The sequence below is a fragment of the Nicotiana sylvestris genome, chromosome 10, assembly GCF_000393655.2.
Source record: "Nicotiana sylvestris chromosome 10, ASM39365v2, whole genome shotgun sequence".
NCBI classification, from domain to species: Eukaryota; Viridiplantae; Streptophyta; class Magnoliopsida; order Solanales; family Solanaceae; genus Nicotiana; species Nicotiana sylvestris.
Genome location: NC_091066.1, coordinates 50,954,621 through 50,970,087, shown reverse-complemented (window position 1 = coordinate 50,970,087; position 15,467 = coordinate 50,954,621). Strand labels below are relative to the sequence as shown.

The 15,467-nt window shown below is 36.5% G+C and overlaps 1 protein-coding gene across 1 annotated transcript; it reads left to right on the top strand.

Moving 5' to 3' along the window:
• Positions 1-1,424: 1,424 nt before the first annotated feature.
• Positions 1,425-5,832, top strand: LOC104230277 (low affinity sulfate transporter 3-like). Its single transcript, XM_009783045.2, has 12 exons — positions 1,425-1,815; positions 2,049-2,097; positions 2,184-2,391; positions 2,644-2,821; positions 2,910-2,975; positions 3,061-3,291; positions 3,385-3,511; positions 3,603-3,889; positions 4,579-4,775; positions 4,866-4,948; positions 5,052-5,128; positions 5,495-5,832. Exons 1-12 carry the CDS (start codon positions 1,483-1,485, stop codon positions 5,651-5,653), a joined length of 1,995 nt encoding a protein of 664 aa, XP_009781347.1. The 5' UTR covers positions 1,425-1,482; the 3' UTR covers positions 5,654-5,832.
• Positions 5,833-15,467: the final 9,635 nt, after the last annotated feature.

The following is a 15,467-nucleotide window of genomic DNA, read 5'->3' as shown; positions in this document are numbered from 1 at the left end:
AGAATTAAGTCAAATTTCAGTAAAGGCTCAAGAAAGAATAAGAAAACCCATGAAGCTCCATTGATAGGATTCATTTGTATAATATTGTATAATAATGTATATGGGTATGTAAACATCTCTTATACACTATTATACCAAGTCGATACATTATCTTCTAAAAGATATTTTCTCTATAAACGTATTACAATTGTTGTTTATGCATAATTGTACAACGTAAATACATTGTTTAAACATTATAAATATAAGTATATATATTGTCGTATAAATATGTATAAGTGTGTATAATTATGTGTATACCAGTGTATAAGAATGTAGAAATGCGAAATTCAATTTTTTTATGTTTTCTTACCTTTTCTCGAGCTGGACAACCTACTTTATTGTTTTTAACTTATTCTCTATTTTGGGTTAAACTTTATTAGTGGCACCATTAAAGGAAAAAAAATAGAAAAATTAAAATCTAGCAATGTTGTGTGTATGAGAAGGAATTACCATTTGTTATACCGTTGACAAGGCAAAAAGCTGTCAAATTTATTTTTATTTGTTCTTTTATATTTGAATGTATATTTTGCTAATTATTTAATCGAATCCTTCTACTTTTATATTCATATACTATATATTTAATAACTATTTAATTGAAACCCAGCAAATTCTCTACCTCGGCCAAGGGGAAAAAAGCTACCAATTCTTTTCTTTCTTTCTCTTTTTGTATTTAAATATATTTTTATTAATTGTCTCATAAAGTTAATAGTAAAACACTGATTTTGGTAGAAGATAAATACAAAAACTCTCCTCAACAATAGGAATGTTGAATAGCATTAACTGCAAGAATTGCTGGTTGCGTCAAAAAATGCTGGATTTTTCGGATTTGGGCCTATTGTCTTTGGGCTATAGATTTGCAAAATTATAACTGGGTTACTCAGTTGTAATGTGTGCGTATGAGTTGTACTTATGTGCAATTCTCCCTAAATTTAATGGGCTAAGCTTTTAAGAATTTTAGCATTGAACTCATCGTACCATTAAAATTATGGGTTCAAATCTAATACTTGTTAAGATTTAACAAGTTTTTACATAGACCTATACTTTGTGTCGAAAGTTACGGGTTCAATTGAACCCATAGCCTGAAGGCTATACGTCCGCCCCTAAGTATATATTATATGTATATACCGCCTCTACAATGAAATAAATAGCTGTTATTTGCACTAATAATAATTACAATAAGCTATTGTCACATAATTGCTATTATTTAATCACAGACCATTTCATTTATACCACGAATTATAATTCTGATAATAATTACTAGTATTAATGTTAAACTAATTGCAATTATTTGCACTAACGTGATAACGTAAATGCCTTCTTCAGTACAAAGGCTCACGTGGCTCTTTGTTTGGAACATGTATAAATATTGAGCACATGGTTCATACTTTTGATATACGAAAACATTTAGTTCAAAATTAAACCTGAAAAAACAAGAAAAAGAAAATGTGTTCATTGCCCAATGAGAGCTTCAGCATTGAGCTGCAGCAGCTTGATGCTGATGATGTTAGTGGAAGAAATCAGAGAACTCAGTGGCTGCTGAATTCTCCAGCCCCGCCAAGTTTTTGCAATGAACTCATCAACTCAGTTACTGAAACTGTTTTGCCACAAAAAAAGAACAATTTTTCTTCAAACTCAAAGCAATATGGAGGTGGAGCTGTCCTTTCATTCTTGCAAGGCTTGTTTCCAATCCTTGGTTGGGGAAGGAATTATAAAGCTAATATGTTCAAGCATGACTTATTGGCTGGCTTAACTCTTGCCAGTCTCTGTATTCCTCAGGTATACCAAATAAATATTAGGTTTCAATTATTGAACACACTTTTAATTACTTAATTATATTTTCAGTACGTCCACTCACGTGTGAGCCTTACTTGCTCTGATACCATGTTGAATTGTGCGATCATCTTTCTAACAACTTAAACTTTTAGATGAGACGGTCACACAATTTAACACGAATATATGTTGCTAAGACTTTTTGAAATGTTGAATTTAAAAAAGAAAACTTATTGCAGAGTATAGGATATGCTAATCTTGCAAACCTTGCTCCTCAATATGGCTTATGTAAGTTCCAAATCCAATTTTAACTTTTATTCATCTCTTTTTGATTTGTTTCTTTAGCTTATATCTTTTCATGTTCATTATTTTAGACACTAGTGTTGTTCCACCATTGATATATGCTGTTATGGGGAGTTCGCGAGAGCTTGCTATTGGTCCTGTTGCTGTTGTATCCCTACTGCTTTCTGCAATGATAACCGAAATTGTAGATCCTGCAGTTGATCCTATTGCTTATACAAGCCTTGTTTTTACTGTCACTTTCTTTGCTGGTACATTCCAAGCTGCATTTGGCCTATTAAGGTTAGTAGTTTTCTTTTACAAGTGGCTCTGTCTAGTGGCAGAGCCATATTCAACCTTTTCCGGAAAATTACATTATATTGCTAGATAATTTTTTTTATGTGTATTTACTATACATTGACTCCCTTTGACTTTTCGATGTATCTAATTTTTATATTTTGACACCCTTGATAAAAATACTGGCTTCGCCACTAGCTCTGTCCCTTTTAGATTCTCCTTTTGGATTATTTGTGTTAATCTTGATGTAATGTGCAGATTGGGTTTTCTTGTGGATTTTCTTTCACATGCTGCAATTGTGGGATTTATGGGAGGTGCAGCTATTGTAATTGGTCTTCAACAATTAAAGGGTCTCATAGGAATTAATCATTTTACTACAAAAACTGATGTGGTGTCTGTACTTAAAGCTGTTTTCACATCATTTCATAACGAGACAGTAAGCACTTTTTTCTAATGGGAAATCTTTTTCTGTTTTCTCATCTTTTTCTGTGCTTACTAAGTTATTTCTATTGGACTTGTTTCAGTTGTCTCCTCTTAATTTTGTTCTTGGCTGTTCATTCCTCATCTTCATTCTAGCAACCAGATTTATTGTAAGTAATAAGGTGTACTCATTTTTCATTTTGGTGATTTTTCCTGCTTCATTCATTAATTTATTGACCACCTGAAATACTGCAGGGAAAAAGGAATAAGAAACTATTCTGGCTACCGGCTATTGCTCCTTTGTTATCAGTGATATTATCCACCTTAATGGTTTATTTAACGAAGGCCGATCGACATGGAGTCAAAATTGTTAAACACTTTAAAGGGGGTTTGAATCCAAGTTCAGTTCATCAATTACAGTTCAATGGTGCACACCTTGGAGAAGTGGCGAAAATTGGACTAATATGCGCTCTCGTGGCGCTAACTGTCAGTATCATACTCATTGTTATCTCTTTTGGTTTACTAAAAGTCACTAAATTGGGAGGATTCTTAAAGTGGAATGCTCTTAATTTTCCTCAGGAAGCCATTGCTGTCGGCCGATCTTTCGCTTCAATGAAAGGCTATCATCTTGATGGGAACAAAGAAATGGTAGCCATGGGTTTCATGAACATTGTGGGGTCATTATCTTCTTGCTATACAGCAACTGGTGAACTCTCAATTCTTTTTTATGTTCAAAATCTTGAATATTGTCATACAAATTCTGATATAGTAATAAGTTATGCTAATAATTGTTACAGGTTCATTTTCAAGGACAGCTGTGAATTTCAGTGCAGGATGTGAAACTGTGGTTTCAAACATAGTTATGGCTATCACAGTTTTCATATCCCTGGAATTGCTAACCAAACTTTTATACTACACTCCACTAGCTATCCTTGCATCGGTTATCTTATCGGCGCTTCCTGGATTGATCGACATAAATGAAGCTTATCATATCTGGAAAGTGGACAAGATGGACTTCCTTGTTTGCATTGGTGCCTTCTTTGGAGTCCTCTTTGTATCTGTGGAAATAGGTCTTCTAGTCGCGGTAATTCAAATATTATCTCTTGAGTTTAATGTATCACAAGGCTTTTAGCATGTCAAACTATAAACAAGAATGCATTCACTCATAAGCATAGAAGAATACAACTTGCATTAAAGAAAAATTATGTACTTAGCTTGTCCCCTCAAGCAAACATCTTGTGACTCACATAATTACATAAAACCACATGAAATGCCAAGCCTGTGAGTCATTTGTGGGTTCCGTGCTATAATGGAATTTTGGCTCTATCATTGGCTCTTGTCCTTTTAAAATAGAAGACTCATGTCAACTCTCTGGTCATCTGTCTTTTTCTTTGCAACTTGTAACTAAAGATTACAACATTGCATATGCTTTGTGCATGAGGTAGTCAGATTCATGTACTACTTATCTCATACTATGTAGGTCAGAAGCAAAAATCTATCTTTGCCCAAATATCATTTGAACCATGGGAAGTTTTGACTAAATAAGGTTTCTTGATTTAGGAGAGACTAATATTTTTTCCAGTTTTCATATCCACAGTTATGTAAGAATCCGAATTCATATTGAGATGAAATGGAGTATCTTTTATGAATCAACTAGACAAGTAAACTAGAAACTGAAAGAGTAAAAACATTATCCTTAGAAAATTAAAGCACAAACACTTCATTGAAAGTAGTATTTGTTAGTACTGTCTACAGTATTTGATACTATTGCAGGTTAGCATCTCATTTGCTAGAATAATACTCGATACCATTCGAGCAAGTACAGAAGTACAAGGAAGACTTCCTGGGACGACAGACACCTTCTGCGATATTACTCAATATCCAGGAGCTACTACAACTTCAGGCATCTTGATCATCCGAATCAACTCTGGTTCACTTTGTTTTGCAAATGCTACTTCCATAAGAGAAAGGTATAGATAATTATTGGAGGTGGAAATTAAGGAAATAGGAAAGAAATAAAATTCAAGCCTAATTACTGGTTCACCTTCTTTTATTTCCAGGATGCTGAAATTGGTGACAGAAGCAAATGATAGTGAGGAAAACACTAAGGATAATGTTCATTTTTTAGTTCTAGATGTGTCCAGTAAGTTTCATCACAAGTAGAATTTCCAAATACTTGTTTTCTATTTTTTACCTCAGTTGTTGTAACTACTAAGAATATCTTGAACTCACTGGTTTGCGCGCAGATGTAATGAATTTGGATACATCAGGAATAGCGGTGTTAGAAGAGCTGCACAGAGAACTGGTTTCACGAACCATACAAGTAAGGCAACCAAGGATTTATCTTATATACACTGAAACAAAGAAAAATTCTTATACTATCATTATAATTTAACAAGTTGTAAAAGACAGGGACATATCCAATTAACAAGTTATGGAAGTGGCTTAGACTATGTATATATATTTTTTAAAAACCATTAAATATGTACAAATAATAGATTTTGAACCTAGTGAATGAAATGGAAGTGGTAGAATTACTATTGTGAACCAATAAAATTCAAATCCTAAATCCACATCTTGTAACAGGTTACGTGCCTTATTAATTTAGGTTTATTAATTCTACTTATTACGTGCAATTACCCGTTTATACTAAGGGTCATGATGTTTTTCTTTCCTTTCTTTTTTGCAGTTAGCAATAGGTAACCCAAGGTTAAGAGTCATTAACAAAATGAAGACAGCAAAATGTTTCGAGAAACTAGGAAAAGGATGGATTTTCCTTACTATTGGAGATGCTATAGATGCCTGCTTGAGTCTCAAAATAGCTGATCCTAGCTCTATCAATTGTTGAAATTTTATGTTTTTCAATTTTCATGTTTCATGTGCATACAAATTACAAAGCATTAAGAGCAAAGATATGGAGCCTTGTGCATTTCGTGATATTTGTAAAGTTGATAAAATACAATCTTGGAAGATCATATCATTCCAGCTGTGAGCTCCTAATTTTTTTATCAAGCTAGAATTTTTACAGCTTTTAGCATTTTATTATTTCTTTTTGTTTTTAATCTTGATATTTAGCCTTTACTTCATTTATAATTGGTTTTATTTGATGAAATTGAAACCCACAAAAAGATTCACATTTTAGTACTAGTTTTAGTTTTAATTTTTTCAAAAGAACAGAAAAAATCACAGAAAATAAGTTGTTTTTTTCTAATTGTGATGAAACTAGTAATTTTATAATTTTTCCTTATTTCTTATCTTTTCTAGTCTAAAATATTAGTGTAGTGGTTTGATTTTAAATTATCTTTAATAAAAAGAAGAAAAAAAAGAGAAAAGAAAGAAATTCAAAATGGGAAAAGAGAACCAATCATTTCTTGCCATTTGCAAGATTCCATCTAATCATAGCAAAATTTACCCACGTCAGTTTTCACACCCAATTTTTACTCTATTTTGGCACATAATTCATTTACCCCTTTTGTATACGGTGAAATCGGAGAGCCCGATCTCTTGAGGCATTTCGGAAAACCATCTCGAAGTCTCGAGGCTACAAGGTTATGATCGAGCCTCTTCCCTCGAGGTTCGTCGATGCCCGATCTTGAAACAACGTTGGCCTCAGCTGCGGTAGAAATGGGGAGTTCCCAAGGCACGTGGCTAGGACTAACAGGACTACCCTAGCCCTTAATCAGGATGTCTTCTAGCTATTCCATCTCCACTTCTTTGTCATTAATGTATTTTGTACTATGTTGGGATTCTCCTCCTATATAAAGGGGGTATTTGCCACTTTGTAACCATTGTTGCTTCAATAACTCCACACGCAATATACAAGAGCATTCTATTTGTTCTCTAACATATTCTCTTGATATTATTACTTTCATTTATTATCTTCATATTTGTTCATCATTTATTGCTTATCATTGTCCATAAAGAGCCTCTGTTAATTTTATTATAACTATTAGCCGTATTCTAACCCCCCTCGACAGCTCCCTGCCGAGCTCCGGAATCGGCCTCGAGGCCCCGAATCGACAGGCTCGAGGCCCCGATAATTGGCCCAACGGTTAGATTATTGCCCTATCCTTAACTCTCATTTCATTTCTAAGTCTCACATACATAGCATCAACTGCTTAACAAACTAGCATAAAAATAGATCACGTATTTTTAGAGTCCCATCAACAAATTTAATTGTTATTACCATTTTCACGGTAAACAGTTTGGCGCCAACCGTGGGGCTAAAAATAATAGTGATTATTTTCTTGCTTGTTTCGTCCTATAACGCAAGTTATCTTTCATGCTTTTTCTTGTCCAAGATCTTCAATTTCAGGTCAATATGTCTAACTCAGTGAATGGAGGCGAAAACAACAATCTCGAGGACCACAGAGAGAATGATGTGGATATTCCGGGTGTTGGTGTGCTACACCAAAACCCTGGGAATGCACCAGAACCAACCCCCGTGGACGCGGTCTTCCGCGACGCCCAACGGGTCGATATAAGCTCGCATACCGACATGAGCATGTGTCAAGGAGATCCACGAGAAGCTCAGAAAACCCCAACTAGGGAAGAACGTGAGGTTAGCCTTCATGTTATTTTTGAAATGTTGCAGGCACAACGACTAGCTATTGCTCAGCTGCAAAGTCACCAGAAGACTCATAGCACGGTAGCGCCGGGGACAGCTCTCCCAGCCGAACAGGTACCGGAGAGATCGAGCAACAACGGGTCGATATCCGACCCTGTCATCGTAAAAATGCTCGAGGAATTCACCAAAAGGATCAAATCGGGCGAGAAAATGATAGAAGCCAACGATAAGAAGGTCGAGACCTACAACTCCAAGGTCGACCAAATTTTGGGCACACACTCGGTCCTGAAAGGCGTGGATTCGAAGAAGTTCATACAAAGGCCGTTCCCAGAGGAAGCGGCCCCGAAACCCCATTCCAAAGAAGTTCAGAATGCCAGAACTCCCAAAGTACAACGAGACCTCAGACCCTAATGAACACGTTACTGCCTACACTTGGGCAGTGAAGGGCAACGATATAAAGGATGACAAGATCGAGTCTGTCTTACTAAAGAAGTTAGGGGAAACACTCTCGAAGGGGGCCATGATGTGGTATCACAACCTAGCTCCCAACTCCATAGATTCATTTTTCATGCTAGCAGACTCCTTCATAAAAGCACATGTTGGTGCCATCAAAGTAGCAATGAGGAAATCCGATGTGTTCAAAATCAAGTAGAGAGAGAACGAAATAGTGCGAGAGCTCGTATCTCTCTTCCAAATGGAACGGATGGAGCTACCACCAGTCTCTGACGACTGGGCAGTGCATGCTTTCACTCAAGGTTTGAATGAACGAAGCTCGGTGGCTTTAAAATAGTTAAAACAGAATTTGATCGAGTATCCTGCTGTGACCTGGTCGGACATCCACAACCGATACCAGTTGAAGATCAGGGCCGAAGACGACCAGCCGGGAGCTCCCTCGGGCTCATTATACCCAAGCAAGCCTCCGACGAAGGAACCAAAGCCAAACAAAGAAAGGTATCAGTCATACACCAAAGACAGGAGGAACGCTCTGAGTCGCAACCCGCCTCACAACCATCGAAGGATAGACCGAGGACAAAATCCTCGGGGACTCATCAATAGAGCAGGATTTGATAGGAACTCGGGGCCAACAGAGGCGCCTCGCTTATCAGAATACAACTTCAATGTCGATGTATCGAACATCGTGTTCGCCATCAGCAAAATCAGAGACGCCAGATGGCCCAGACCTGTACAATCAAATCTTTCGCAAAGAAACTACAATTTAGTATGCGAATTTCACAACACGCACGGACAAAGGACCGAAGATTGCCATCAACTCCGGGAGAAAGTGGCCCGGTTACTCGACAATGGCAATCTCCGGGAATTCCTCAACGGCCGAGCCAAAAATCTATCTCGAGAAAAGGAAATTGCCAAAAGGGACAAGGCAGGCAAACCACAACATGTTGAACTTGTAGCATCTCGAATATTACTTTGAGGCTAACTCCTCCATCTCCTATACCCTGTGTTCCTTGGCCACCAAATCGGGCTTCCCTGCGTATACTTTCTCTGGGGTCTGCGCCTAAATCCGTATTCAAAGCAATGTGAGAACTAACATCGACTGATTCCACATTTGGCACTTCCCCAGGGTTAATCAGTGGTACACTGACCCCTACATTGTTGTTTTCCCCATGAAATCCAAGACCCTAATTGATGTGTACGGGTGCGTTTTGCGAGTTTGACATGTTTTAACCTGAGAAAAAAATTCCTGACAAGAACAAGTGTGAAAATAATGCGTGTTATTAGAATCAGTACCGATATAATCACTATTATATTTAGCTCTACGGTGGGCGCCAAACAGTTTATCTCAAAAATACGAGTAACAATTAAACTTGTTTATGATTTTAAAGATATGTGATTTAGGTCAATACAAATTAATAACCAAAAAATCAATGTATAAATGAAAGAAGAAAGTAAACCATTGTACAAGCTAGTCTCGACCTCGAGCTAAGGTGGCCTCGAGGTAGGTCAAGAACAATAAAATAAGAACAACAAAGTCAAAGAACAATTCTGATAAAATATGAGCAAGAAAGTAAGAAAGTATATTCTTTGTCAATGATTGATGATTGTTACAAATGATTGGGGTCCCCTCTATATAATAGGGGAATCATAAATAAGGTACATTTCTATTTACAGTAAAGAATCTTATTGGGACAGTTGTTTAACCGCCTAGTGCGGATTAGTACTAACTCGTACAAACCTATTCCGGAATTTACGCCATGATCTTGGGGACGTGGCAAGAATTTTGCTCATTTTGTTACAAACCCATAACGGCAGTATCTCGGGGTCGGTCACACTAGGCTTCGACGTTCCTCGAACACTTAGATCTTAGAGCCTCGTATTCTGTCGTCAGGCCCAAACTTAGTCCATCGGTCTTGAACTCGATCCATCCTAAACTCGGGCTTGAAGTGACCCCTCGAGCCCGTGAAATCGGGCATACCTGATTTTGACCATATACATTAGTGTAGCTTAAAGAGGGTGAATGGAAAAAAGAGGAAAAATAAATTATTTGAGTTTTCCTCCTTGGCAAAGGGAAATTGTCCCATATTGGAGGAAGAAAACACTTTTGATGGGTATATATACAATTTCTCTTCTTCAAGCTCTTAAAGAGTTAAGAAGAAGGCAAGCCTCACGCCGTCGTCGCTCGCTCGCTCGGCTAGGATTTGGTCAACAATTGATTGATTAATCTTTTTGGATAAAATTCCTTTCAATCATTTAATTAATTAACGAAAATTCAATCCGGAATAACCCATGACCCGCGACCCGGTTCGGTCCAGTACGGTACGCTTTCTTTTTCGGATTATTTTAAATTCATTTTCTAGTTTTTCTGCAATATTCCCACATGTTCCAACAGCTATGGTTGTTTTAAAAGGTTGCAAACCTTTTCAGAAACAGTGCCAAATGGTCTATAAATATGCCTTTAATCCCAAAAATTTTACTTACTAAATTTTCTGATTATCTTCTTCTTCTTCTGCACAATATTTTTCAGTGTGTTTTACGACCATTGAGTGGTTCGCTGTTCACCAGAGTTTTTGGTACCAATACGTTGGTGAGTTAAATCGTTCTATCTTGGGAGGATAATATTCTAACACCTCGGGTACTTGAGGGGAATAATTTCCTTAAGGACACATTGTGCATTCAGCGGGCTCGATTTATTTCTATACTGTTTTTCAGAATTTATTTCGTTAAACTAGTGTTTCTTAAGGAAATTAATTTATTATATTCTGTATTCTATTTGTGGAGATTAAAACCTGTATGGTTTTCTACTCCTTCTAAATTTTACTATTCTGATTTGAAGATATAAAAACATCGTCACAGTATTGAAATTGAGAAAACGATTTGAAGAACATAAAATCTTCATCGTTTTCTGTGAAACAATATATAAAAACTTCAGTTTTTATTTATTATACGTACTGTTGTTAATTACATTATTGTTTACTATTCTGGTTTTGCCATTAATTGAACTATTCTATTGTTAACAGTGAGAAATGGCAATTAATGACGAAAATCCTTCTGTGATTGTTGCTGCAATGACGATAGCCCCGTCAAGCCGCACTATTATTCCATCGGCCGAGAAACTGGAGAAATTTTTGGAGCCAACTTCAGCAGATGGCAGCAAAGGGTGTTCTTCTGGCTTACCACACTTGGTATGTAGAAATTCACTATTGAAGAGCCTCCAGTGCCTGCTGCAGACATGCCGAACAACGAGAATTTCATGATTGTTGAGGCATGGAAACAAACAAATTTTCTTTACAAAGGTTATATCTTAAGCGCTTTAGAGGATAACTTGTACAATGTGTACAGTGCGATGAATATTTCAAAAGAATTATGGGATGCACTTGAGAAGAAGTACAAGACTGAAGATGCATGCTTGAAGAAGTTCGTGGTTGACAAGTTTCTAGGCTATAAAATGATAAACAACAAAACTGTTGGAACCCAAATTCAGGAGCTTCAACTTAATTTTCACGACCTTATTTCTGAAGGTATGGTCATGAATGAAGCATTTCAAGTGGCTGCAATGATTGAAAAATTGCCTCCTTCGTAGAGAGATTTCAAGAACTATCTTAAGCGCAAGCATAAAGAAATGAAGTTGGAAGATCTAGTGATTCGTCTCAAGATTGAGGAAGACAACCAAAACAGCCGAGAAGAAGTCTCCTGAAAATTCAACGATCATGGGAGCTAATATCGTTGAGGAGACTGCTCCAAAAAGTAAGAAGAGGAAGAGGTATTCTAGACAAACTAAGGAGCAGAACAAAAAGAAATTCAAGGGCATCTGCTACAATTGTGGAAGATTTGGTCACAAAGCCCCTGATTGTCGTCTCCCGAAAAAGGATAAGAAGAAGGGACATGACAACATAGTAGAGAAGAATGATGACATTAATGATTTTTGTGCAATGCTTTCAGAATGCAACCTAGTTGGAAATCCAAAAGAGTGGTGGATTGACTCTGGGGCCACTCAACATATTTTTGCTGTCAAAGAAGCATTTGCGACTTACTCTACTACTGGTCCAGAAGAAGAGATTTCCATGGGAAATAATGCAACAACCAAGATTGAAGGTTATGGGAAGATATTCCTGAAGATGACTTCCGACAAGGTGTTAACACTCAACAACGTTCTTCATGTTCCTACAATTAGGAAAAATTTAGTTTCTACTTCTTTACTTGTGAAGAATGGATTCAAATATGTATTTGTTTCTGATAAAGTTGTTGTAAGCAAGAATGAAAGTATGTTGGAAAAGGCTACCTCACGGAGGGCCTTTTCAAACTCAATGTAATGGTTGTTGACAATATGAATAAAATTTCAGCTTCTTATTATTTATTGGAGTCAAATAATTTATGGCATATTCATTTAGGACATGTCAATTATAAAACTCTATGGAAGTTAATTAATTTAGAAGTATTGCCTAAATTCGAGTGTAATAAATCAAAATATCAAATATGTGTTGAATCTAAGTTTGTAAAACATCCTTATAAGTCTGTTGAAAGGAATTCAAATCCTTTAGACTAAAGTCATACTGACATTTGCTATATGAAGTCGACACTATCTCGAGGTGTGAAAAAGTATTTTATTACTTTTATTGACGATTGCACTTGATATTGTTATGTTTATTTGCTTAATAGTAAGGATGAAGCAATTGAAGCATTTAAGCAATACAAGAATGAAGTGGAGAATCAATTGAATAAAAAGATCAAAATGATTAGAAGTGATAGGGGTGGAGAATATGAATCTCCGTTTGCAGAAATATGTTCGGAATATGGAATTATCCATCAAACTACTGCACCTTATACACCTCAATCCAATGGAATTACAGAAAGGAAAAAATCGAACATTAAAGGAAATGATGAATTCTTTATTAATAAGTTTCAGATTACCGCAGAGTTTGTGGGGGAAGCTATCCTTACAGCTAACCGAATACACAACAGAGTACCCCACAGCAAAACGCAATCTATTCCATAAGAAAAATGAAAAGGAAGAAAATCCAACTTGAAATATTTCAAAGTGTGGGTATCTAGCAAAGGTACAAGTTCTTTTACCTAAAAAGGTTAAAATCGGACCAAAAACTGTAGATTGCTTTTTTATTGGATATGCTACAAATAGTAAAGCATGTCTATTTTTAGTCCATAAATTCAATAATCCCTAGATTCATGTTAATACGGTAATGGAATCAGATAATGCTGAATTCTTTAAAAGCATCAATCCGTATAAAACTAAATGCGAGTCATTAAGTGAAAGACCTAAATAACCTCGGGAAGAACCAAAAGAAAATACTCCAAGTGTAGAAGATCCAAGGCGTAGCAAATGTCAAAGAACATCTACTTCCTTTGGACTAGATTTTGTGACATTCTTGCTTGAAAATGAGACTCAAACTTTTAAAGCATCTATGCCGTCTTCTGATTCAGCATTTTGGAAAGAGGCAGTCAATAGTGAGATTCAATCAATTTTGGATAACCATACATGGGAGATGATTGATCTTCCTCCGGGTAATAAGCCTTTAAGTTCGAAATGGATCTTTAAACGAAAAAATAAAACTGATGGCACTATTGACAAATATAAGGCAAGACTTGTTGTCAAAGGTTATAGACAAAAGGAAGGCCTTGATTACTTTGACACTTACTCGCCAATAACCAAGATAACATCTATTAGGGTGTTAGTGACACTAGCGGTCGTGTATGGTCTTGAAATCCATCAAATGGATGTTAAAATAGCTTTCTTAAATGGAGAATTGGAGGAAGAGATTTACATGGAACAACCTGAGGGTTTTGTGGTTCCCGGTAAAGAAAAGAAAGTGTGCAACCTTGTTAAGTCGCGTTATGGACTTAAACAAGCACCCAAACAATGGCATGCCAAATTTGACCAAACAATGTTGGCAAGTGGATTTAAAATCAACGAGTGTGACAAATGTGTTTACATTAAAAATACTCCAGGTCATGAAGTCATTGTGTGTTTATATGTTGATGACATGTTGATAATGAGCAAAAGTATGGTAGACATAAATGCTACAAAGCGCATGTTGGCTAGCAAATTCGACATGAAAGACTTAGGAGTTGCTGATGTGATCTTAGGAATCAGAATTCACAAGGCTCCACAAGGTCTAGTATTATCATAGTCTCGCTATATTGAAAAGGTACTCGACAAGTTCAAGTATTTTGATTTCAAAATTGCCAAGACTCCAATTGACGTGAGTTATGCACTTCAAAAGAATGAAGGTGAAAGTGACTCACAACTGGACTATGCAAGAGTATTGGGAAGTTTGATGTATATCATGAATTGTACACGACCAAATATAGCATGTGCTATTAGCAAATTGATTCAGTTTACAAGTAATCCCAATCAAATACATTAGATGGTAATGAAACGAGTTTTGGAGTATCTAAAACATACCCAAAATTATACTTTGCATTATAACAAATATCCCTCCATGATCGAGGGATATAGTGATGCAAATTGGATCACCAGATCATCTGAAGTTAAATTCACGAGTGGATATGTTTTCGCAATTGGGGGGGAACAGTGTCTTGGAAATCATCCAAACAAACGTGCATCACATGTTCTACAATGGAATCGGAATTCATAGCTTTAGATAAGGCCGGTGAAGAAGCTGAATGGCTCTGGAATTTATTGGAAAATATTCCATTTTGGCCCAAACCTTTGGACCCTATTTGTATACATTGTGATAGTCAAGCGACAATAGGCAAGGCTGGGAGCGTTATGTATAACAGAAAATTTTGTCATATACGACGGAGACACAATATTGTTAGACAACTACTCTCTAGTGGTGTTATCACGATTGACTAAGTAAAGTCAAGAGATAACGTGTCGGATCCACTTACAAAAGGCCTATCTAGAGAGGCAGTTAAAAGATCATCAAAAGGAATAGGTTTAAGGCCTAGGATAAGTCATCATGGCGGTAACTCTACCTAGTAGACTGGAGATCCCAAGAGCTAGGTTCAAAGAAATCAAACAAATGTATGAATGATGATTCAACATTATCAAATAACTCAACCCATTCTTGTGATGAAGACAATGTTCAAAATTGAGGTAAAGCATTAAGGCTTTTTGATGAGTCAATAAAGCTTAAATTTTTTTAATGATTTGCTAAGTCAGGCAGGATATAACCAGATAGTGTATCCTTAGGATTACACGTTTAGGAATCACCTATGTGAGTGTGAAGTTAAGCCGCTTCAAGGGAAATGAAAGTAAAGGCCCATTCTCTAAGCACTCATGAAACCAGGCGGTGTTTATGGCTGAAACGAACACAACCACGAGAACCATAAATGGTTAAGGATTGATTGTGTGACATATGTTGTCTAGGTATACAACAAAGCCCGACGGTTCAAAGATATCAAATCTACCGATTGACCGAGTATATCCGATATAAGTTCACTACGGAAAGTTCAAAGGAAAGCTTACTTATCCAGATGCAATTAATTCTTGCATGAAACAAACACACACACGCCTGTGCATTCCTCTATTTTATATCCATTCCCCATTCATGTTGGGGATTGTTGGGCTTTAAGCTTGGCGTAGCTTAATTTTAAGCTTGGTGTAGCTTAAAGAGCGTGAATGAGAAATGGAGGGAAAATGAAATATTTGAGTTTCTCT

What these genes read in the sequence shown, in the direction of transcription:
- LOC104230277 (XM_009783045.2), top strand. Translation starts at nt 1,483, where the DNA reads ATGTGTTCATTGCCCAATGAGAGCTTCAGCATTGAGCTGCAGCAGCTT. An exon ending in TTCTAGCAACCAGATTTATT is followed by an intron (nt 2,976 to 3,060) that starts GTAAGTAATAAG and finishes GAAATACTGCAG; the next exon opens with GGAAAAAGGAATAAGAAACT. An exon ending in GCGCTCTCGTGGCGCTAACT is followed by an intron (nt 3,292 to 3,384) that starts GTCAGTATCATA and finishes AATTTTCCTCAG; the next exon opens with GAAGCCATTGCTGTCGGCCG.